The sequence below is a fragment of the Malaclemys terrapin genome, chromosome 2, assembly GCF_027887155.1.
Source record: "Malaclemys terrapin pileata isolate rMalTer1 chromosome 2, rMalTer1.hap1, whole genome shotgun sequence".
Taxonomy (NCBI): Eukaryota; Metazoa; Chordata; order Testudines; family Emydidae; genus Malaclemys; species Malaclemys terrapin.
In genome coordinates, this window is record NC_071506.1 from 114029783 (window position 1) to 114056284 (window position 26502).

General features: G+C 38.6%; 1 protein-coding gene across 1 annotated transcript in view; it reads left to right on the top strand.

Moving 5' to 3' along the window:
• Nucleotides 1-26502, top strand: part of LOC128831272 (uncharacterized) — a 167654-nt gene that overhangs the window by 120268 nt on the left and 20884 nt on the right. The window contains exon 17 of the mRNA XM_054017589.1: nucleotides 25354-25572. Coding sequence (XP_053873564.1) covers nucleotides 25354-25572 — 219 coding nt within the window. The remainder of the gene's footprint in view (nucleotides 1-25353; nucleotides 25573-26502) is intronic.

Genomic DNA, 26502 nt, shown 5'->3' on the forward strand with positions numbered 1-26502 from the left:
AGCTCAGCCACTTCATACTGAAGCTCCTTCAGAAATCTTGCATATACTCTGTGTGGCTCTGCAGACTTCCTGGCTTTTAAATTATCAGTTTGTTCCAGCATGTCTTCTTCTGTCACCTCAATCTCTGATAGTGCCTTGTCTTTATTACCAGAAAAGAACAGGTCCAGGATTGATAACTCCCTTTCATTCTCCCTGATGAAGACTGATGCAGCCCCTAATGATCAAGAAAACTCATCCTTTTTTTCAGTAAATGATGGCTAACGAATGAACTGTCTGTCTAGTTAGTACTTTGGGGCCACAATTTTCTTATGTAGATTCCTTTAAATCCCTATTTAGGCTGCTAAATAAAAGTGGCCTACTTTTCAGGTGTGTTGATCACCCACGGTTTCCATTGAAGTCATTGGGAACTGCCAGTGTTCAGTGCTTCTGAAAATCAGTGCACTTTTCTTCAGGAACCAAAACAGAGATTTGGGCATCTAATATGCACCCAAGTTAGAAACATTTGGCTTCTTGATCATGACCTTTTACTTTCTCAATATTAATAAGATTCTTCCCATGGTATTAGAGAAGCCACACACAACATGCTGCAGGCAGTTTTTAAAGAAATGCACAGACCAAAACATGTAAAAGACTATTCTTCCTTTGATGCACGTTTACAATTTTCATTGTCTCCACCTCCTTCCCTCATGCCCACTGTGACTGTTTTCCTTGGTATACCATATACTTGATATGGCTTCACTATTCTTTTCCTAATTTGGCTTCTTGTGTGTGTGAAATGTTTTAAATCAGATTTCAACATGCTCTCCTTCCATTCTTTAGTAGTACACACAGGTTGAAAAACACATACTATTATACAAAATGCAGGACATTTTAAAATCCATGTTTACCACTAACTGAATTATACATGGGTGGCATAGCACATGTTTGTTTTTTTGTCCTTATCTGTTACTTGATCATTACTTTCAATCTGCGGTTTAAAAATGTGACTAACATGTTGTGTGGTATAAATAGACACTGCAGGTTGAGATCATTTATGCATGGTTTGAATTTTGATGAAATTTTATACTGCCCTCTGGGCTAAACACTTAACCTAAGTGATTGTCCCAATAATTTCATTGAATCAAACCTTTTGAGATGGAAGTTTTACCTTTCATTATCTCTTAAATTGTTTACTATAAAGCTTTCCAGGAATGTTAGGAAGCAAATAAAAAGTATACAGTTGCTGTTTATCAGTGGTTCTGTGAATCATTATCTTGTCATTATAAATGAACTGAAATAGAAATATAAAGTGCTTTAGGTTAAAAGATTGTGCTTTCAATATATTGAAGTCCAACTTCATTTTTGTTTGCTTTTTGCCATGATATTTGGAATTATATTAAATGCAAAGATATATTCCACTGCACAATATTTATGCTGTGGCAATACTAATAAAATTCTATTTAAAGATTCTATGCAGGATCAAGAAATGACAGGACTTCACACAGTTCTTCTCTTTGATGAATTTTTATGAGCAATAGGTTAGCTTAATTTTCTAGTCAGCTGGGTTTTAGCTGGCCTAGTTTCACAGGATGTATATTGCATCTGGTATTTTAGTTCCAAGTTCTGATTAAATTTAAAATTCAAGCAGTACTAAAATTAATTGAAATATACATATTGGGCCAAATTTTTAACCAGCCTCTAAATTTGCACTCAACCATTTTGGCATGCAGATTGAACAGTTACATATGCAACTACCAATTTTGCATACACAAATACAAATTTACACACATGTATGGATGTACCTGCAATTTTGTGAGCTCAGAATTAGTGGCCATTTCTGGAGTTTCTTGTGGTATGTAAATGTAGTCACTTCATTTAATTAACTGATTACATATCTGCTTCACTGAAGACATTTTAAAAAAATAAACCTTAGACTATATGCCAGGAACAATGTTTGAGACATGGTAAATATAAGCAATTAGTAAATGATGGTTTGTTTAAAAGAAAGTTTCTTGACCAAGCATTTTGAAGAAGGCATGGAGCCAGACTGTTGATACATTAAATAAAGTGACATGCTTTTGCAGTGTGGAAACAGTTATATGATACATCATTATGATTAGCGTGTTTTACAGCATATCATGCAAGATTTCATGGCAGGTGTAAAATCTACTGATGTTGTCATTGCCATAAACACTATAATTAAGACAGGTTTATAGACTGCAGCCATCATGTCTTTAGTTTTTTCCATTCCAATACATTGTATCGGTCAATTCCACACTTGGGTAAGTGGTTATAACTATTTTGACTTATATGGACTTTGTTTACTTCCTTTAAAAACATTCTCAATATGTAGTGTGACAAAGTTCCTCCTCTATCTTGATGGGTTCTGCGCTTATTTGCAGATTTTTCTTGCCTCAGAGATTCACCATGTGGATTGGGGAACAGCCTAGAGACCTTCCCCTCTGGAAGAACCCACAGTCCAGGTCAATTGGGAGGTTTGGGGGGAACCCAAGCCCACCCTCTACTCTGGGATCCAGCCCAGGGCCCTGCAGCTGTCTATAGTGCCTCCTGTAACAGCTGCATGACAGCTACAACTCCCTGGGCTACTTCCCCATGGCCTCCTCCAAACACCTTCTTTGTCCTCACCACAGGATCTTCCTCCTGGTGTCTGATAACGCTTATGCTCCTCAGTACTCTAGCAGCACACTCTCAGCTCCTTGCGCCTCTTGCTCCCAGCTCCTCACACTCACACCACAAACTGACGTGAGCTCCTTTTAAAACCCAGGTGCCCTGATTAGCCTGCCTTAATTGATTCTAGTAGCTTCTTCTTAATTGGCTCCGGGTGTCCTAATTAGCCTGCCTGCCTTAACTGGCTCTATCAGGTTCCTGATTACTCTAGTGCAGCCCCTGCTCTGGTCACTCAGGGAACAGAAAACTACTCATCCAGTGACCAGTATATTTGCTCTCTACCAGACTCCTGTACCCCACTGGTCTGGGTCTATCACAGTAGCTTTATTGTTTTTGACACTTAAGAGCATAGAATGTGTTGTTATGACCTGAATGCACTGACATTTTAAGTATGACAGTAATCCAAGTAATTATCACTCATTTAGTTAATGGAAGGTATCTTTGCTTCCTGAGTGAGAGGACTAATTATAATAGTGTTCTTATCTTTTAACTGCAAAAGTGTTTACTTTTTGTTTTCATTTTGGTATTATTTAAAGATTTTAATCATTCATAGCTGTGACAAGTTGTTAATCAAACTCCATCCACCACTTATTCTACCATTACTTAAGCCAATTAAGTGTACAGATTAGAGATGGTTTGGGAATGGTTTTATTTTTTCACAGACATTTTTGACTTTTTGGCAAAAATTTGAAAACCAAATCTTTTGGCCAAAACTCAGAATGTTTTGATTGTGAAATACCACTACAACTCCCCGTGTTCTGATTCTCCTCTGGTCAAACTATATCTCTTACAATATACTCTGAGCTCCCCTCTTGGTGAAGGGAGACAATTGCATCATGAGAGTCCCTGATTTTGGTGCATCCTGAGGGATGTAGTCCAGCTGGCAAGCCCAGCACATAGAGTAGACTAGGAACAAGAGGAAACTGAATTACAGCATCATAATTTCTTAATAGAATTTTTTTTTCAGTTTTCAGATATTCATTTTTTGTTTTGTTTTTTCACAGAGAGGAACTTTTTGTTACAAATTTTGTTTAGTCGAAAACCCAATTTTCCATCAAAAAGCCAGTTTTGATGAAAAAATGTATGACCAGCCATAATGCAGACTCATTCAGAGGTGCTGAGCACCCACAATACCTATTAATTTAAATAAAATCATAATCTGAACACTCTACCATTCACTCTTCAGGCAGGATTGCTCTAATCACCTGAATACTTTTCCTTCTTGTGATACTCTACTCTAAATTCTTCCCACACAAAATAATTCCTCCATCAGGATTGAGATGCAATGTTACTTAACCCAAGCATTCAAAAAACATCACAAGTCAGGTCCCAAACAATCAGGAGATAGGCTTTAAAACCATGAGGTGGACAAACAAAAACACATTTTGGGTCCTTATTATTTACCCCCTGGTTTCCTAGACTTTGGCGTGCACTCATTTCAGTCCTTTTTCTGGAGCCAAGAGGGCCAGAAACTTGCCCTTTCTAAAATAAAATAATGAATAAATAAATAAAGTTGAGATTCTCATAAAATAATATGACTCTTATCTGTTGGGGCTTAAGAGAAAACATCAAAGGTTTCAAGCCTTGCAATAAATTCACAAGAATTGGCAACTCCATTGATGGAAAATCACCTCTCAGCTCAAGACCAATCTCCAACTGAACTCCATTAATTAGATAGGTTGTAAAAGATGCATTTGGAACTTGGGGGCATGGTTTCTAGTCTGTTGCTGTAATGTGAAAAGCGCTACATATAAATGCAAGGTATTATTACTAATGTTCCTCAGCACACAGATAAAATTCCAAGCTCCAGAATAGCTTCCTTTTTCTTAAATTTTTACAGGGCTCATTCAAATATATAGAATACCCCTTGTAAAACCATTTAACTGCTCTTCATTTGTCTGCCTGCTCTGTAGCTGTTTCATCCACACCCTTTAATATATGTCTGATTAAAACTGTACATCCTTCACTATGCATTTGAAAAAAAAAACTTTTATTAACATTTGGATTAAGTCCTGTAGAACACAAGCCTTCTGTGGTAGTCAGACTCATAGACTCAGAAACTTTATGACCAGCAGGGACCATCATGATCACCTAGTCTGACCTTCATGTCACAGGCAACGGAACCTCACCCATCCACTCCTGCAATAGGCCGATAATCTCTGGCTGAGTTCCTGAAGTCCTCAAATCTTGATTTAAAGATTTCAATTAAAAGAGAACCCCCCATTTACTCTAGTTCAAACCAGCAAGTGATCTGTACCCTACACTGCAGAGAAAGTCAAAACAAAAAAACAAAACAAAAAACACCAGGGTTTCTGCCAATCTGAGGAAGAAATTCCTTCTTGACCCCAAATATGGCAGTCAGATAACTCTGATCATGTGGGTGAGACCCACCAGCCAAGGAGATGGACCCAATATGTCTTTTCTATGTCTAATTTCTATGCTATTGTTACTTTAGTAGAAACAGGCCTAAGACAAGGGATTTGGATCTGGTTTGTCCTCCCCCCCAAACATTCAGGCATATTCAGTTTCAGGGTTTGGGTTCAGCCTGTTCTAAGGGAGGAACCAGGCATGAAGTTCAGATCCAGATCTGGGCCTGAATTCTGTGACAGGCCAAACTTCCCTTCAGGATCTGAAGTGGATCCTGGGCATGTCCCCAAATATCTTCTAGTGTTTTTAAACAGTTGATCTAGATGCATCCATGAGTGCTCTTCAAGCAGATTTGCTCATCTGGCCTCTCTTCTTTTGCCTTCTCGTGGTATCCTAGGAATATTTGTGTGACTTGGGACTGCACAACTTCTTCTTTCCTCGAGGCTTATTAGGCATTCCACTTTCTTCCCACCCAAAATCCTTCACCACCATGACCAAGTTGGAGTACAGCATCTCAGCTTGAGGCCAGTCCCCATATGAACTCTTAGGCATGTTTGTAAAAGATACCTTTGGAACTTACATTCTTCATTTCTAACATGCCTGCATTTTCCCCACTCAGTTTCCCCTATTCCCTGTCTAAAACCCCACATTTTATCAACAGGTAGTTTTAATCCTAGCAAACGCCTGTTTCCTTAACACGTAGATGGCTGACAGGATAATACACTCGAATAATAAAATGCAACCTAAGCCATCTATTGCTGTTCTGCAAAGAGAAAAGGAAAGCAGCTGACTAGTCATGAAAAAGTAAAAATGATACTCTGCCCCTAGATATTTTGAAGAGTCTGTTGAACATCTCAGATCTTTACATGTTCCCATGAAGCACGTGATAAATAAAATATTTGCTTCTAGACTACTTTCTGAATTAACTCATCCAACCCTCCCACGTTCTTTCAGCTATGAAGGCTTGTGCTCTATCCAGGTCTGATTTAGTTGTTAAAGAAAGAATTAGACAGTGAGGAGAATTTACTTCTGTTCCCCACCCTGCCACTGGCTTACTTTGTGAACTTAGACAATTGCCTAAATTGCTCAGTGCCTCAGTCTCCTTATCTGTGAAATGGGGATAATAACACATTACTCACCCACCTTAGTAAAATACCTTGAGATTCTTGGGTGAAAAGTACCATTATTGTTAGTTTTTCAAAGAAAAACCAATGTAGCAAGTAAGGAGAGAAATACTTATAACAAATACAGTAGATGCAACTCCTTTCATACATTAAAGAGTGACATGCCAACAATTAGAACTATATTCTCCATTGCAATTGGCCAAATTTCAACAAGAGCCTTTCACTTTACGGTCCTTTAATACAATTTTCGGCTTCTTCCATGTTCTATGAGGGCACTGGCTACCATATCAGGTTGCTCAGTCTTAGTATCAAAACCCACAGAAGGATTCTGGAATAGTGAGAGGGATTTCTTCAGCTTCTGCTGTCAGTAATGTGAAACAAGACTACTGAAAACAAGAAAGAATATTAGTAATTGATTTAAGACAATTGGCACATCAGGTGTTAGAGGATATAATAAAAACACTATTGGGCATTATGGGTTAGCTTTTCTGTGCATCCATGAGTGAAATGACTGAGCCATGTGGCTTAGGTTAATGTAATAAAGAAGTTTGTGTCCTAATTTCCTCATACCATGCTGAAAATGTGCATCTCCCTTTTGACAAATATGATCCATGAGCTTGTCACTGGATTAATTTGGATTATTGACAATAATTGCATGAATGACCCCTAATCTTTCTGATCAAAGGACATTTATAGTAATATTGTTTAATGCCAAATTATTAATGCCACATTGTGAGAAAAAAGCATAAGAATTCAAAATTTTCCATAACATCAGCTTGTTCTACAATTCTAAACTTGTTCTCTCACAATATCTGTGCATGTCCGCAAGATTATACAATTCCAGTTTCCTCAGATTCGACCTGGTGCCCAAAAAGAAGGACAAAACAAAACAAAAATTTAGGCCATGGTCTTTCTTCTGCCATGGGAACTCTGAAATCAGTCATTAAGTGCCCTTAACAACTCTTATATGAAGTGACCTGAAGACAGGGCCGCCCCAAGCAAAAAAAAAAAAAAAAAAAAAGCCGCGATTGCGATCAGCGGTGGCAATTGGGGGAAAAAAAAAAAAAAAAGCTGCGATCAGCGGCGGCGGCAATTCAGCGGCAGGTCCTTCGCTCCTAGAGGGAGTGAGGGACCTGCCGCCCCCGAATTGCCGCAGGTGCCGCCCCGCTCCTTTGGCCGCACCAAGCACCTGCTTGTTAAGCTTGTGCCTGGAGCCGGCCCTGCCTGAAGAAGAGCTCTGTGTGGCTTGTCTCACCAACAGAAGTTGGTCGAATAAAAGATATTATCTCACCCACTTTGCCTCTCTTAACAGCTCTTGACATGTACAGTAATAAGTTTCAAGATTCGCAAACAGAAAGCCACCTAAATCACAGAATGATTGTATTCCTCTTTTGTGTCTCAGCATTCAGCGTTGGAATTTATTGAGTGCCTCAAAATATGAGAAGAAAGTGCACAGCCACAGACAACTGTCTGTGTAAACTTTGCCTTCATACTTCAAACCCTTCAAGTTAAAATTATCAGAGTGTACCAAGGACAAGAACAAATATTAAAACCTTTATATACGATACATTTTACCATGATTCTTAACAGCCAGGCATTTAGCTGAAAGAAACTTACCAAAATAATCTTATATAAAATTATTAACTGTGAATTGCCTTCTTGTATGATAGAAATTATATTAAAAATAACAAAATGTGTTAATGCAAAACCTGCACAGTTAAAAATCACAAAGAAGTCAGAACATGCAAAAATTAAGGTTTCCACAGCAATGTGAGGTCAGATGTAGTATATATATTGTAAGTTTTATGCTATATATTTTAGGATATAAAGAGTGACCTAAAAGCTATGTGTTGAACAAGAAAGACAGGAATAGAAAATACCACATGCCTGTGATTTAACAGTGCTGTTGGAGCCTTGGTAGAGATTTTCAAAGTGGTCTAGGTCAGTGGTTCTCAAACTTTTTTTTCGCGAACCACTTGAAAATTGCCGAGGGTCTCAGTGGACCACTTAATGATCTTTCCAAATGTTGTTTGCACCATTAGCTGACTATTGTAAAGAGCTTTGGATAAAAGTGCTATATATAAAAAACCCAATAATAATTAATGTTTTTTGTTCTACAAATAAAAGCACACAACTCATATTTTAATATCAGTAATCTTACCTTTCTAATGCGATGGATGTGCCCTCTCTCCCCCACTGCAGCAACCCCCGAGCTGGGGCTGGGAAGGAGCGGGGGTCTCTCCCTCCCTCCCCTGCCACGGCAGCCCCTGAGCTGGGACTGGGAAAGAGGGCTGTCTCTCAGCAGCTGTAACCCTGGATCTGGGGAAAGTCACCTCCTGCTCTGGCCACCGCAGCCCTGCATGTCCCAAATTCCCCCCACCCCCTCTTCTTACCCCACTGCCCCCTCCCACCTACTCCCAAGGCCACCACCTCACTTTACATGTGCATCTTCTCCAGGGTTCAGGCATCTAATTAGTGGAGCCAGACCTGTGTGGCTCCACCAATTAGATGGGTGGCCCTTCATTCTCTCATGTGCGGCCACCCAGGCATGCACCTTAGAGGGAACTATCCGTAGACCACCTGAATGGAGCTCAAGGACAACTGGTGGTCCATGGACCACGGCTTGAGAACCTCTGGTCTAGGTGATTCATCCACACAACTCCTGTTAATTTTAATTGCAATTGCGTATCTAAATCCCCATAACGTCTTTGAAAAATCACAACCCTTAACTTTTGCATTGTTTCACTTTTTGTCCTTAAAACATGCCCCACCTGAAGTCAGTTTTGACTTCAGTGGGAATAGGAGGAAACTATTTACCTATGCAACTTTTAACACTTCATTAACATGTTTAATGCTTTAAGTATCATTACAAAAAAAAAAAAGAAAGAAAGAAAGAATGTATGAATCCAGATAAATATTGAGCACAAACAGTGCAAAACCAGGGTCTGCTGGTCAAATATGCAAACTGAATGAAACCGTAACAGTGTATCAATCTATCATTAAAACAAGGTGTGTGTCAATGTGAGCCTGTAAGGCCATAAAAAACCTGAAATGTGAAACAATCAGGAGTGGTAAGGAAGCCTGATCCAATGCCCATTGGAATAAACAGGAGCCTTTCTGTAGACATCAACGGGCTTTGGAGCGGGCTTGGAGAGAGGTGCAGTTGTGAAAGCAACGAGGAGAAGTCCAGTAAAATGTATATCAGAGCTAGGAGGTGGCTGAGAAAATGTAGTAGCACTCTTGAAGAGGCATGAGCTGAGAAGCGGTCCTAATAGGGACCTGTGCAATGACAGGGGTTGCTGAAGAGGAGGGAGCAGTTTCAGATTCAATTGCCATGACTTTGGTGTATTGGGGCCTTACAGGACTGGAGATAAGGACCACCCTCCCTTCACAATCTGATGTCCGAGGTGAGTGTGATAGTTCTACAGCTATCCCCATTTGAAGGAGCAGCTTCTTAGGAGGGGGAGAAACTCCTTCACCATTGATCTTTCTTGGTGTCTGAAATGGCAGTCACTTAACCCCATCCATGCCTTAGTTTCTCCAACTGTGTAGCGTCCTGCTGCCTCCCCTCCTCCCCACCCCCTTCTGGAAAAGACTCCCTCATCAAGAAAAGGCTCTGGCTGTGGGGAGATAGTGGGGAAAGACTGAGCTGGAAAAGGCTGCCTCCTCATCGCCAGAGCCTTTCCTTGCAGTAGGAAAAGACTCCAGCAGGGGGGAAAGGCTCTGCCAGCTCCCTGCTGCCAGAGCATTTATGTAGCAAGGGGAAAGGCTCTGGCAGCAGGGAGGGAGTGGGGAGAAGCTCAGTGCTGTTTAGCTCTTTCCCAGCTACCTCCACTCTGCCAGAGCCTTTCACTGATACGTGTAGCTATCATAGTGTGGCCGCAGCCTCCTTTTCACTACAGTGTGTAGCTACAGCTACAGTACAGGCTGCAGCCAGCAGTGTGTAGTGTAGATGTAGCCTTAGTCTCAAAATAACAGAAATGGCCATGGCTTCTTTGGGTGAAATCCTGGCTCCAGTCAAGTCAATGGCAAAAATCCCATAGATCTGGGACAATGGAACCAGAATTTCACCCTCTGTTATTATTTAGATGTCTTTAAAAAACTTAGAGAGACAAGGTGAATGAGGTAATATCTTCCCCAGACCTGAGGAAGAGCTCCGTGTAGCTCAAAAGCTTGCCTCTCTCACCAACAGAAGTTGGTCCAATAAAACATATTACCTCACTCACTTTGTCTCTCTAATATCCTGGGACCAACATGACTACATTTTTAAAACAATTGTCACTTGGGTTTACATTTGCTAGAGCTGGTCAAGAAAATGGTCAATTTTTCTGCTGAAAATTGTGATCTTGCAGAAAAAAATCAGTTCCCCAAAATTTTGATTCAGATATGCCTCTGTGGCACGTCATGGAAGTTGTAGTTCAAGTGTCCAGTATTTGCGCGCTCTCTCTCGCTCTCTCTCTCTCGCTCTCTCTCTCTCACACACACACACACACACAAACAAAAATAGAAAAAAATCGAAGTTTGCAGGATGAATGAAATAAACACCACCACGGTTTCTCAGATGCAGTAGGGCAACAAAAAGCTTTTTTGCTTTGCCCAGCTGCAGTTATTCAGCTTTCCAATGATCCTTCCACTTCGGGGGCTTCAGCCAAGGGATGTTTGTTTTTTTATTTATTTGTTTCTATATGGATGTACACTCAGGATTGAATCTGCTTTAGATGTTACCTCTTTAGATGAAAACTTTTTTACAGATGGATAGTTTAGCCAATTTCTTTCTCTGAATTACAGGAGTTTGTTAAATGACATGTTTACCAATATTCCAAACTCCTTGTTTACCCTTGAGTAAAATTTTCTTTTAGCCAGAGTTGCAAATGTAAAGTTCCGTAGCTATATTTAAGTATATTATGCCATACAAGTGCTTCACTTCAGTACCTGCTCCTGTTATTTCTGAGTCACAAGCAGATTCCTAAAATCCTGCATGAGAAGCCTGATACAAAACCAATTGAAACTAATAAACTCTCATTAATTTTAATGGGCTATGAATCAGATCAGAAAACTTGAAGGTATATTTGCATTTTTAAGTAATCTGTCCTTTCTAAGCACCACCTTTCCACACCTGTAAGGTGGTCCCTTCATTAACCTTGCCATCTTTGACTGACAACCCCTAGCCCTAAACACTAATAATCATAGTAGGAACTTTATTAAACCTAGCTCCTTTGTTTCTCTTGAGTTATGCTGTCTCTTTTCTGGAGGGGGCCGGGATGTCTCACTATCTAACACTCTTTGGAGTCAGAAAAGACACAATCATTAGGGCTGGCTAAACCAGTCTTGCAAAAATGAGATCCAGCTTAAACCTTTGCCCAACTGTGACCCCTATCCAACTTATGTTGTTTGGATAATTTCAGAAAAGGGATACTTTTCTCACTGAGTGCAAACATGAATATGGTTCACCCTTTTCCTTTTGGTGACCTGTCGGTTGGCCTCTGTCTCCTTTTTCTACCGCAAACCTTCCAATAAGCCCCAGCTGCTCCTCTGTCCTGTGAGCTTTCTGTACACGTCTTTTTCATCTTGATGTTGTTTTTCACTTTGGCTCTGGTAAAAAGGAATTTAAGCACAACTCATATTTAGGATATGTTTTAAGGATGCCACCCAGTACGCCTTCCATGTCAAGTGATAATACGAACTCTGTGTGAAAAGAGAAGAAGAGGATGACCTAAAGAAACATTACATAGAACAATAAAGAAGCCAAATCCATCAACATGACACTCAGTAGCCAGAACAGACCAGCACAAGACTGAAATAAATGGCAGAAACTGGTGGATGCCCTCTGCACCTGAAAGTGTGGGAGGATAAAGGAAAAAGATGAGGCAACCAGTATTTTTTCATATATATGAGGAAATACCCCCAAAGCATAACATAAACACAGCACACAATTTTCTCTAGAACACATTAAACACATGCAACAGGTTTTGCTTTTTACATTTTCACTGTTACAAAATAATGTTTCCACAAGCAAGATGATGATGCATGCCTCACTTGAGCTTGTTTTCTGACATTGTTAGTGAGTTGGATATTACCTCCCAATGCTGTGCTGTAATAAGCAGCAGGTTTCAGGGTCTTGTCACACTATACAAAAAGATTTGCTTTTCATTGTGAGCGTCCCCTTTGGGAGGGAAATATGAGATGAAGGATCATGTCACCAGATCAATAGCTGGCACCAACAAAAAGAAAAGCCTGCACTAGTCTTGCTGGGCCACAGATACAATTATAGGCACTAGAGGAAAGAAGAGAATATTATAGAGAGACTGCATATAATAACAGAATATATCTCCAATCCCCTATGCAGCCAGTGCTCAGATATTTATTTCAGAGGTAATAGCTGTAGTAATTTTTAAATTTCTATTTAATACAATGGAAGCAGAAGACTAAGACCATGTTTTTCTGTTGAAAGAAAATTTGAAAAGCCACATTCCAAAGGCAGCCAAGCAGCCTATTATAATACTATTTGAACACCTTAAACACAGTTGGTATCCATTATGACATGTAATGTAACAAGCAAACAAAGAGAACGCTGCACAAGGACTTACACATTTTTTTTTTTAAATACAGGAGACCTGATTTTTGTAAACAACCCCCTAAAGGTACTCTCTACCAATAGCAGTCCACTGAAAAATAGATAAGGTTCTCATTATGTATCCTCCATGTCTTGATCATAATTTCTATCATGGTTGACATTCTGGTCCAGTTATATCAGGTACATTCTGTGTAAGTCCTTTAGAAGACTGGGATAAAGCTCTGCCTGAATATGGGATCATTTTGCCTTGGGGAGAGAGTTAGTTAAAGTGCACATAGTTCAAGGTGGATTTCAAGTCAGATTCTGGGACATTTTAAAACAAATAGTTTTGAATCAAAGAGAGCTCAAAAGGAATTAAATTAGTTCTTTTATGTCTGGATTTTTTCCAGAACCAGCAACACAAATTACATTCTAAAACAGATGGCTAAATATAACAACACAGTATTGTGTTGAAAAGCAATCAATCAATCAATCAATAAAATTAATACTATTATGTAATACTTTTGTGTTGCTAAATTATAAGGATTTTCCCCCTCCCCCCACAGTTTTAGTGGAGTTTACAAGGAGGTGTTGTTTTTTGTAAGTATTTTGTTTGAACAATTTCTGTAGCTCTATTTGCCATGATTTTGTTGCATTTTAAATGTTTGTACAGTACCTATAAGATGCTCTTCTTGATAATTCTTTAATGCTATTTTAAATATAATAGTATCCTTGTGTGTTATATTCTGAGCAGCTCTTTGTAACACACAGAAAAATTCATGATTTTTTTTGAGGTGTTGCAAAGATTTGCTTACTTTGTCCTAAAATATGTTTATATCCTTTCTTCATATAATGAGCAAAGAAGTTTATTTACACAATATTGTGAGTTAGCACATAACTAATAGTGCCAAACCTTGGGATGTCTCCTCTTCATCGGAAATGTGAGGAAGAGCTCCCAAAAAGCTTGGGTACAACTAGAGTAGGTCAAATTATCCATGAATAAATTTTCCAACAAATTTAGCTCTTATTCTATATGTGAATTGTTGATGTTTACAAGAGTATTCACTAATCATCATGGCTTCATGAACAGTTTTGCTATGAACAACTTTCAGCCTCAGGGGTTATTTTTAAGCTTTTCACTTTGTCTACTTGCAATTTAATATTAGTGGCATCTGACTAGTTAAATTAGTCACATGGTATTTTTTTTCTGTTTCCTGATTGGACAACTGAAACTCTTGTTTTGTTTTTATTTTTAGAAAAGGAAGATAATGTATGACAAATATTGAATAATCGATTGCAAATAACCAACATCTGTTCATACCCTTGTGCACATGCAAATATGTACATTCATATGAAGAAAATTAATGAATAGACAAGGACAGTTAATAAAAATAATAGGCAAAATGAAATGGCCAAGGTATTACCTTGATCATACTGTTTATTTGTTGTATTGCTCTCCCACACTCTATTTTGTCTACTTAGGTCTGGTCATGGTGGGTGGGAGAGGGTGTTTTTATTGGATAGTCATGGAACCCATCAGAGAGATGGGTATGAAAGGACAGTGTTGTCTTGTGGCAGGTGCTGGGATTTGTAGAACCCAGATCTACATTATTATTTGTAACACTGCAAACAATAGATAGAGAAATAAGAAGATGTGTGAATGAGGGTTACAAAGAGTGACCCTCCAAAGAAACTCCAAAGAGCCTTCCTACCAGGCTCTAGATTCATTTTTATGCCCTAGCCCAATGACTATTTCTATTTTACCAAAAACTATATTTTGATTTTGATTCTTCAGAATTGGCATTGAACCAAAAAATCCATTATTTGCCCACCTCTAGCTGTTACATCTGCATCCCATCCCACTTAAGCTCTCTGATTGGGCTATGTGGTACATGGGCCATCTTCGGGCTCTCTTCACAGAGATGAGATTCATTCAAGGTGCAGTGCTCTTTATGGCTGAATAGGACAAGGCTGCCTCCTCCTGGGGTGCTACATTGCTGTCCACTGCAATGTTCCCCACAGAGTTAACCTGTTAGTTCAAATTGGTGTATTACCGCTGAATGCACTGCTCACAGATGGTGTTTAAGTGCTTAATGGCTTTCAGAAGATAGAGACATGTTGAGTCTGGAGGAAGATTACAGTTTTCCTCCAGATAAAGCAAATGTCCTTGGGGATATTTTCTGTGCGAATGTGGAAACAGGTTCAAATACATGATGCTCTTGTAGTAGAACCAAGACTCAATACAGTACATTGTCACTATTAGCTTTAATGAAAATGTTTTTCATTTTGTTTCTTCAGAACTTCTCTAGATGTTTTAGTGTGATTTTTCTCTCCTAGGACATTTCTCTTTCTCTCGCTTGCTCCTTTTTATTCCTCCTTGGCTTAGATGGGGTTGAAAATGAATTTATTCTGTCTACGCTGTTAAGATTCTTCTGTGGTATCTCACCCTTCACTTTTATTTCTCATACAATATGTTTAGTATTGGTAGAGGCAAAAAAAAAAAAAAAAAAAAAAAGCTATGAGCAGGTCTGTAGGTTGTGCCTCTGGATGTGGCCACAATTTATCCTATAGCCTCACCCTCCTAAATCCATTGTACTCTTTTCATGTTGTTTGTTTGTTTGTTTAAAACTGTTAGAAGGCAGGAAGGATGGGTGGAGCTAATTTCATTCTCTTACTTCTTGACTCACCCAGCTGTGTCATTGGGTCCAGATAAATGCCCCAGCCCTTTGTTCATTTCTAGAATGAAACTTAAACTAGTACTACTTACATGTTCTGAAATTTGCAGTAAAGTTTCTCCATTTTTTTGTTCGTTCCTCTCCAGAGCTGGAACCCCACATGTTGAAATACTTTGAGTATTTGTTCTTGTAAGATTTTCAGCCTGCTTTTTCAGACCCAGAGGTAAAGAAAATTCAGCTAGTCTTTGGATAAGCAATGTTTTAGTTGCCTACAAAAGCTCCAGAGTTGCCTAGAGCCAAACATCATTTTTGCATTGTCAGTGTCAGATGTAGTTCAAAGTTGATACTACAGAGAATTCTTTCCCATGTACCTGTCTGGAGGGTCTTGCCCACATGAATAAACCGAGTGCCATATTTGGGATTGGGAAGGAATTTTTCCCTTGGTCAGATTGGCAGAGACCCTGGGTTTTTGTGGGTTTTTTTTTTGCCTTCCTCTGCAGCATGGGGCACAGGTCACTTGCAGGTTTAAACAAGAGTAAATGGTAGATTCTCTGTAACTTGAAGTCTTTAAACCATGATTTGAGAACTTCAGTAACTCAGCCAGAAGTTAGGGGTCTATTTCAGGAGTGGGTAAGGTTCTGTCGCCTGCAATGTGCAGGAGGTTAGGCTAGATGCTCACAATGGTCCATCCTGACCTTAAAGTCTATGAGTCTATGTTAAAAATCCCACTGATGTTCTAAGTCCAGCAAGTCCCCAATAACAAAGTTAGGATGATGTATTTTATTTTGGCTCATGGCCAGGCAAGTGATACAACTGGACCTGTGTTATTGCAATTTCCATCTCTGCTGCCTACTAGCTCTGTTCTTGTGGTCTGACAGAATATTGAACCTTGTACGAAACCTCCCCTTTGTAGCAATTCTGCAGAGGTTTCTAGTGAGTTTCAATACTTTGACAGCGTGGGTGGTGCCAGGTGCACTCACATACTATGTGAGGTGCATTTCAGTGAACCAAAACAAATCTGGTAGGTGTAATGGGTTTATCTTCGTTTTTTTAGGGTTTTGGGGTTTGGCATTGTTTTGGCAGCTTTTTATCACTGCAGGCACAACTGAATATAAACCTGCTGTAATTTCCAGCATTTCTTCCATACAGTGACTCCTACTTTTTCAACAATTTGGAGCATAAATCCCCACTTCTGCAGGCATTTTCATTAACGGAAATACTTAATGCCCCTTTCTCTCTTCTGCCACCTATCGCTAAATGCAGTCATAGATCAAGCTTCAATCACTCCTTGCCTCCCAATAATCCATGTTCAGATTATAACAACATCATGAATGATGAAGGCTCATTATGAACATAGACTTTGATTTTAGCTGCTTGGTCGATGCTCACAAAGTCAAGAATTTTAAACGTGGCTGTACTCTGAAAAGCAACCGTGTAAAAATGACGACTTCTTCAGCATATCGTCTCCCCATTTGTATTCAGAGCCTTCTCTGCTGAATATAAAGTCAGACATAAAAGTAATATTTTACCTGGGAGCCTAGCGGATAGAGCACCAATCTGGGAGTCTGGAGATGTGGGCATTCTTCTCAACTCTGCCACTGGTCTGCTGGCAACCTTGGGCAAGTCACTTCACCTCTCTGTGTCTCTAATTCCCTCTTTTACAGACTGAGACAATGACACTTCCTTTTAAAGCATTATATACGAAGAATAATATTTGATTTTTTAGTGTCGTACATAGAAGAATGAACCAGATTCCATTCCGGCTCACACAGAATCAACAGATATATTTTCCATTTGAAGGACAACTCGTACCAACAACATTGTCTTCTGCTATCCCCTCCATTATACCTGTGCAATTCCACTTAAGGTAATAGGATTGCAGAGGTATAAATGAGGGCATCGTTTGTCCTGCAGAATCTTTATTACTGTTTGTGATGTATGGGCCATAAAGAACCTAGCTTGATTTTCAGATTCCATGATAAATGTACATGGCTGGCATTTAGGGGAAAACATATTTTTACTTGTATACTGAATAAATGTATTGTGCAAATCATTGGGATACAATAAATGTGAAGCCTCATGATACCATTTTTATAAAGTCACTTTTCAATGTATTTCTGCACTTTAAATTTCCCCTATGGCTTCATAGGGTGAATTACTGCATTTATTTGGTTTACTTTACATTGTGTGTGTGTAATAGACACATTTAGGGCCAGATCCTCAGCTGACGTAAGTTAGTGTAGCTCTGTGAAAGTCAATGGAGCTATGATGATTTACATCAGCTTGTGAATCTAGCCCTTAGCTTCAGAATACAAACTAAGCCTACCAGGGCATTGCTCAAACGTTCACTACAGTTTCAGCAACATAGCTCTAGCTTACCCCAAACTACCCGAAGTGCCTTAGATCAGTTATTACTTTTTAAAAAAAATCATAAAGAGTAGCCTGAGAGTCTTTGCATTGTTTCTTTTCTTATTATCCATTTTATTGAAACAATTGACCTGTTTTTGTTGCAATACCATCTCTGCTACTTGTTACTCTAGTGTTTTACCAAGAAAAATGCAAAACTAATGTCCTGGAACAGATGCAGTCAGCCAAATTACTTACCAGCAAATCCAAGGAATAATGGGTTAATAATGGACACATTGCTCACATGGCTTCTCGTTTGGAGCTTTATTCACTTTCCACCCCCTGGCTGAAGGGTTTTTTAAGGTGGTGGTTTGTTTTTAAAAGGTAACCCTTATGCTCTTTTCCCTAGAGCAAACTTTATATAAATCTCCTAGAAGTTGTATCTGCCAGCACTGTCACTTCACTTGCAAGTTTTTATTAGTAACACCAGCTAAAATATTTTGGGTGCCTGTTTGCACTTGCTTCACACACTTCACTTCATGCTTTCCCCCATAAGATATTGAATGAAAAAACATGTTTAAGAACTATGCCTCAACTTTCAAAGCACCAGCAAAGGAAAAAAATACACCAAGATTAATGAGTGTTCAAGGATAGTTAGTCTTAATTTAAAGGTTAGTTTGGGACTAATTCAGCTTCTGTTATAGTCAATGTAAAAGCTTCCTTTGACCTTAATGTAAGTTGGTTTATTCTTAAAGCGTAGTAGATAGAGTTCTGAGCTGGGATTCAGAAGAGCTGAATCCTAGCTGTGCCACTGCCCGCTGGGTGACCTTAAGCAAGTCACTGTGCCTCTCTGTACATAAGCTTCCCCATCTGTGTAATGGGGATAATGACCTAAAGTGCTTTGAGAGCTGCTGATGAAAGTGCTATGTAAGAACTAAGTACCATTATTATTAATGTGCTGTGTTTCTGAATTATTCCTTTAGGTTTTGTTGAACATCTTCAGTTCAGAGTACTATATAATAAGCATGAGGAATGAACTGACAGAGTACGGATACTCCTGGCAACTGTTTGAAAAGTTAAATAAGAAAAAGAATTCTGTTTTTCCAGTTTCCAAAAGTGGAAAATATCATCAAAGTCCATGATTAAAATTGGCACCAAATCACTGAAAGCAAATTTTATATATACATGCACATGTATGTACATATACACACACACATCTATATATAGTTATATATATATATATATATATATATATATATATATATATATATATATATATATATATATATATATATATATATATATATATATATATATATATATATAGTTTTATATATATATATATAGTTTTATATATATAGTATAGTTATATATATATATAGTTTTATATATATATAACTTTAAAATATTTCAGGTTTTTCTAATTTCCAGAAAGCTCTCCTTTGTTTGATCATGCTTTTTGCAATGTGTGTGTGGGGGGAGAGGGAATGGAAGTAAGGAGGTAGTTAATATTGTCATAGAGTTTAAGGCCAGAAATGACTACTAGATCATCTAGTCTGACCTCATGTATATCACAGGTTACCAACGCCATTTGGAAACCATACACCAAACCCAATAACCTAAATTATAGCTGATAGGAGACTTGACTATTATGTGCCACAGGAAAGGAATAGGAGGGACCGAGGTGCACCAGTGCCCAAGGTCCCTGCAATGGCTGGGAAATGATTAAGTTAGATGTACCCAGATAATCCTGGCAAGTGACCTGCACCCCATGCTGCAGAGGAAAGAGAATTCCACTCCTCCCCCCAGCTCACTGCCAATATGGCCTCGGAAAAAACTACTTCCTGACCCCACATATGATGATCAGTCAGACACTGAGTATGTGGGCAAGGACCAGCCAGCCAAACCCCTGAGAAAGAGAATTCTCGGCGTCACCTCAGAGCATGACCTCAGCCCACCAAATCCAGTTTCCCAGCTCTAGCTGTGGCCATCTCTGATGTTTAAGAGGAAGGAGACCAGGAAAAAACACAACCCAGAACACATTGAGGGGGGAATCCCTTTCCGCCCCTGCAGGTGGCCAGAAGAAGCAGCATGAGGTTTTAGGAACATACGACATACACTGGAAATGAGTCCCTGGCCTGCTAAGCCCTGCCCCTTACACAAGCAACCCCCTCATACAATCACACTCATAAATTTGTCAAGCTCTCTCTTAAAATTAATTAAGTTGTTTGCCCCACAACTCCTACTGGGAGGCTGTTCCAGAACATCACTCCTTTGAAGGTTAGAAACCTTCTTCTAATTTCCAACCTCAATTTGTTCGTAGCCAGTTTATAGACATTTGTTCTTGTGCCAACATTATCTTTTAGCTTATATAACTCTTCACACTTCCTGCTTTTTAATCCCTTGATATATTTATAGAAAGCAATCGAGTCCCCTCTCAGCCTTCTTTTTGCTAGGCTAAACAAGTAGCTCTTCCAGTCTCTTCTCATAAGATAGGCCCAGGGCTTAATTTGTAATGAAGGAGGTGCTGGGGCTCAAGCAACTTTTTTACTTTCATAACTGATGCGACAATCCCAGAGGTTCTGGGGCTATGAACTGCCAACTCTAGAAGTGCCAGGGCTCAGCCCTGGTAAGCCCTGGCACAAATTAAGCACTGGATAGGTCGTCAACTCCCCTGATCAGCCTTGTATCTCTTCTCTGCACCTGTTTCAGTTTGCATTCATTTTTCTTGAACATAGGTGACCGGAATTGTACCCACTGTTCAAAATGAGGTCTTACCATTGTCTTGTTTAATGGCATTAATACTCCTCTATCACTAGTGAAAATGCCTTGCCTGATACATTCTAGGACTGCATTTGCCCTTTTTTGCAGCCGCATCACACTGGTGGCTCCATAGTTATCCCGTGATAGACCAACACACTCAGGTTTCTCTTCTCTTCTGTCACTTCCAACTGATGAGTGCTCAGCTTGTAGCAGAGATTCTTATTATTAGACCTTAACTGCATGTTAACTGCATTAATATAACTTTGTACTATTGAATTTCATTCTACTTGTATTACTCGAGTCTTCAAGGTCATCCAGATTGTCCTGAATAATATTCCGGTCCTCCTCTGTCTTGGCAGTGACTCCCAACTTCGTATCATCAGCAAATTTCTTTAGCCCACTCCTGCTTTTTTTTTTTGTCCTAAGGTTAATAAAAATATTGAATAAGTTTGATCCCAAGACCTTAAGGAACAACACAAGTAACATCCCTCCAGCCAATAGTGCACCTTTCAGAACAACCAGTTGCCCTCTCTCCTTATCCACCTTACAATTCTTGTAGAGAAGATGGGGATTAGTACTTTAACTAATCATTTCTATGGTACCATGTGGTACCATGTCAAATGTTTTACTAAAGGCCAGGTATATTAGGATCTATTGAATTTCTTTTTCTAAAAAAAAATCAGTTATTTTCTCCAAGAAGGAAATCAGGGTACTGTGGCATGATTTACCTAGGTAAACCCATGCTGCAATCCATCCCCTCATCAAAGTCATTCTGGTTATAGTGGGGGAAAATTATCAAAGAGAGAGATTTTTTTAGTGTTTCCTAAAGTTGCTCTGAATCTGGATTCATCTGAACTCCTCTGGAAGTTTGTGCACAGCTGGATCCCTCAGCTGAGAATGCCTTGTTCCCAGTGCTCATGTGCTTCATTGTGGGTTCTGTGATCTTCATCATCCTAAAGGAATGTATCTGTCTTGTTGATTCCTGGGTGGGGATGTGGTCCCTAATGTAGCTGAGAATTGAGCCATTAATTGCTTTGAGCATTAGAACCCAGGACTAAAAATGGTAATTGAAGTGAACTGAGAACCAGTGGAGGGACCAGAGAACAGGGTGGATATACTCACAGTGGTCTAAATCCTAGAGGAGTCAGGCATTTGTCCCAGCTGGAGTCTTTGCACATTCAGCCTTAGTGAATTACAGTTATTCAGTCTGGAGGTAATGAATTCATGGGTCACTGTAGAAGTAGAAATCACTGTGACACTGGATGCCTTTAATGAAGGGGATGGAGAGGAGGTAGACAGAAGTGTCTTGACTAGTTCTTCAAAGCATTTCCCATCGCCTACCAGCATCACTTTGGTCTTGCTTAGGTTGAGTTTGAGTCAGCTGCTCTTCGTTCAGGAATTGATTTCCTGTAGGCTTTGTGACACCTTAATCCTTTCTTCTGATATTTTCATTATGGAGACTATCTGGCATGAAATTTCTTTGCTAGCCCTGAATGGACCACTCTTTTCAATCCTCATAAGTTTCAGTGTCTTCTGATGTCCATGTTGGGTAAGTCTTTGACAATGGTCATTGTGAATTATCTAAGCCTAAATTCTTTTGATAAGTTTTAGGAAACCATATAGAAATTTTTGTGTTTCACAGAATGAGAGCCAAGTCTTGTTTCCTTAAAATAAAAATTAAACCAAAGAACACTGGCAGTTTGATTTTTTTGAATCATACATCTTTACAAAGTAATGGTATGGGGGTTAACAGCCTTGAGGCATTTTATAAAGAGAGTATGGAACATTGCATCTCTAGACTGGCTGGTTCAAATATAGCCTAACTTGATAAAATGACCTAACGTGGTCATTACTATTTGATGACTCTTTGGTGGTTTATTTGACATGAACTGGTGGTCTCAATTCACTTTTTAGTGGAAAATACACACCTGCTTCTGGCACTAACTGTATCGCTCAGCAAAGAGGTTAAGAACATCATGGACATGAAGATTGCATATTTCCCCCTAGAGGTGATCCTTCCAGGACATGGATTTGTGACATTGGTAGCGCAGAACTGAAAGCTTGAAATGCTTCTGATTATTCAATGGAAGATCAGAAAATTACTTTGAATTTAGCTGTCAATATATCATTCTTCATATGCAGTAAATTGTATCTATCTATCTACCTATCTATCTATCTATAAAAACCATGGGACAGATTCTGCACCCTTGCTCTCCTTAAAGAATACCTTATTCCTCAATTTCAATGGGGCTACTCAAGTTGTAAAGTGCTGCATAAAGTAAGTAAGTGTGGTATAATATAGCCTTCAGATTTTAGAGCACATAAAATATAATGGGTTTTTTAATATAATTTCAAAGTCAATCATGTGTCTGATCTAACTGACATAATTGTGACTTCTTTCTTTCTTTCTTTCTTTCTTTCTTTCTTTCTTTCTTTCTTTCTTTCTTACTGAGAGCTAGATTGTGAATCCATTACTTATACTGATGAGCACTTATTCACATGAATAGGTCTGTAAGCTATCTGTGTGAGTAAGTGGTCAGCATATGAGGTAGGGGTTCATAATTTGACTCCAATTAGTGGTGTGGTAAATACAGATCTGTAGCATAGAATGTTGTGCAAATTTTGAGAGTGGTCTGCACTTGTGCTTACTAAATGGCCAAAACCTTCAGAAGCCCTGGTAGGTCAAACTACCAGCCATGTAGGAATTGCATGTATGACCCTAACAGCTACCCTTTGCCTCTCTGTAAATTTTTAGTGATGTGTGCACATTATAGCTTTCCTTATAACCCATAAATCGATTTCTGTGGTACATATAACATGGGCAGTCTCAGAGGCCAGTTTTTGTCTTTGGATGGTCATGCCATTCATATATAACCAAGCAAGAGAATAGAAGAAAGCTGAGATGGTGCTAATGAAACTGTACAATGCTGAAACAATAAAAATATTATTTTAAAGGTGAGCAAGAGAAGGATTATGCAACTGAGAGATGAAGGCCATGTCCATTTAAGGAATTAATTTTCAGGAAGAGGAAACTCTCCTGTGAAATATGACTATTGCTTCTCAAGGTTTGATTTGGATTTTATTTAGGGATGGGTGATCCACCAGTGCAAAAAATATAGAAAATCCTCCCAATCCTCAAGCCTCAGCCCATTTCTGGAACCAAATCTGAGCTGAACCTTTTAGAAATGTTGGCCATTATTTTATACTTCTGTTTCCAAACAGGCTTACCATGACAGAATTGCAATTGAAGTATTTCCTGCCTGATCAGAAAAAGGAGGAACCAAAATATCATGAGAAAATCTGTTTTCATAAGATTATTAGCTATACTTTGCAGACTCAGGATGCCTGGGTAGGTGTGGAAGAATATTTACAGTTTAGGTGCTATTCAAATCAAAACCAAATTCAAAATCTTTTGAGGTTTTTCCCATTTCTAATTGTAATTGTAGTCCATATGGAGAAGAGGGCACGTAAAATAAAATAGCAGTAAAAAACTTTAAAGAGAAGATAAAACTGCACAGTGCAACTATTGCTGTTACTTGTTCTCCAGTCATATGATAGACTTAAAAAAAGCCCAGCATATTTTATTCCACAAAAAGATCTTTATGTTTTTGAACTTTTGAAGGACTACATCAATACAATTGATGGTAAGAGCATAATGACCTCATACTTGGTTCTGGAGCTGTGCATCTGAGCTGCTTAGTCATTTAAATCAATGGAGTTAAGCATAGCAGTTAGAAGTTTCAAAAGGTCAAAGAAGCGACTGTCTTTTCAGTTTTGAATCAGCTGAGATTTTCCAGTTTCTTGAAAACATAATGCCAAGCCTGCATCTACGCTTCTGATTTCTTTCTTTTTTTCCTTTGAAGAGTCATAGTAATTAACTAAAGGGCAGATCACACCACATTGACTAGTAGAGTATGATATACTGTAACTTACTTTCTGTTTTCTCTTTCACATGACAGCTAGTTTCAAAAGGACTTTTAGTCCATTAAATTATCGAAATTTTTAGACTGAAGCACCAGCCAGCACTTTCTTACCCCAAACACTAAACTTCACTTATTAAATTGAAATAAATATGTATGACAGTTCTGGTATTGATTTATCAGAAAGGAAATTATTGATAATTAATTCGTGGAGAGTAATTAGTAAGCGAATAAAAGAAAAGCAAAAGCAAAAGGCTAGAGAAAATTGCTTTATTTATTTTTTTGTTTTTGTTAAAAAAACTGGTAATATGATTTTGAATGGATAACATCAATCCCATTATGCAGATTACATCTGAACTTTAATTATGTGAAATGAACTAATTAAGAAAAACTTTCCAAGGTCTCTCTCTGTGAAATGAATTTTGGCTCCTATTGCAGCGTTTTTAAGTCTGTTTGCTTTTTACTAAAATGCCTGCTTCTGCAGCAAAATTATGAGGAATAAAAAATAAAATCAAAATACTGGCTTGATTAAAGCTGGTGTGGCAGTTTAATATGTGATCCATTATCTCTCTGAGGGAATATATCTTGCATTTGTGGGGGATGGCGCAGATAACATAAAATATTTTTTCCATCTGTGACCTCTCTGAGCCTATGTTTTCCTGTTGTGTGTGTAAGAGAAAGGAACAGACACAATTCACAGTGTGAATGTACAACACAAAGTAAAAGTTTCCCTTTGTTTTTTGTATATATGTATATCCAATATGGCAAGTGCATTATTTTTGGATCTAGATGTAGTGATCAGTCAAAAGTAATGATAAAAGTGTGGTTGCCCAAATTTATCCATACAGCAGGTTTCCACTGTAACTACCTTTCATGAACAGTTATTCATTATGCATCCCAGAATGACTCTGGTTTGTTTTGCTTCTGTGCATTTCCAGTTGCCATTCTACCGTTGAAGTGAGAGTGTCCAGAAGGATCATTGAGCATTTCCATTTCGGGGTGTATGGAGTCTTTTCAGAACTGGGATTGGTGCAATGGCGTTCTTGGGACTTCTGGTTCATTATGCTGCTGGTAGTTTTACTCTGGTTTGTGCGGCTTTATCTGCATTATTGTAGTCAATGGCTCGTTCTTCAAGCCATCTCAGTTCCTGTTGCAAAGTGAGTTCCATTTCCTTCCCTTACTGTTAGATATTTGTACCAACAACTAAATGCATGGGCTTTAAACAAGAAACTCCCTTCACATTAAGATGAGAATTGGCAGATCAGGCCTGTGCTTCAAAGTTTGGATCCAAATCCAGCTCTGAACTTCCAAGAGGTTCAGGAGGGTGAGGATATGAGGTCTAGTTTGGGTGAATCTCTAATGAGATCATGCCCTAATAGTGCAAGTGATTCTAAAAGGAAAGACAAAATTGTTGGGGCTTTATAAATATTGTACATTATGTGTGTGCTTGTGTGTATATATATCCCCCTGCCACCCACTATATATTTTTATATACAATATTTTATTGTAAGAAACATTTATCGTTTTGGACTAAAAAAAACCACAAAAGAAAAAATTGAGAAGTATTGTATTCACAATTTGATTGTATTAAAGTACCTTATGCATACAATATTTTTCAAGTAATCTAAGTTTGATATAGCCCCTTTACTGAGAGGAGCAAAGAATGCTGCTTCTGCGAAATGAATGAATTTGAATAATTGAACCTAACTTTAACAAAGGTAGTCTTCTATGCCACTATCCTTTGGAAAAACGTGAGCTCAGTAAAAGTGATTCCGCTGAGGTTGTAGGTAGACAGAGAGAGAAATATTTATTTTAAAAAATAATGTTACGGAATGTGGATTATGAGAGAAATGAGTATATATGTAGGGAGGTCAGTTAAAGAGGATCCAAATGACATTCAGGCTGTCCCAGGTGGAATTTCCATTGCTTTTGATAAATTAAGTACAAATATAAACACGGGTGTGAAAATATTACCCAGTTGATATGTTTAATTTTAAGTACAGTAAATAAAACGTTCTTCAGAGATTTCCAGGAGAACTATTACAATATTTGCAAAAGGAACGAGGAGTACTTGTGGCACCTTAGAG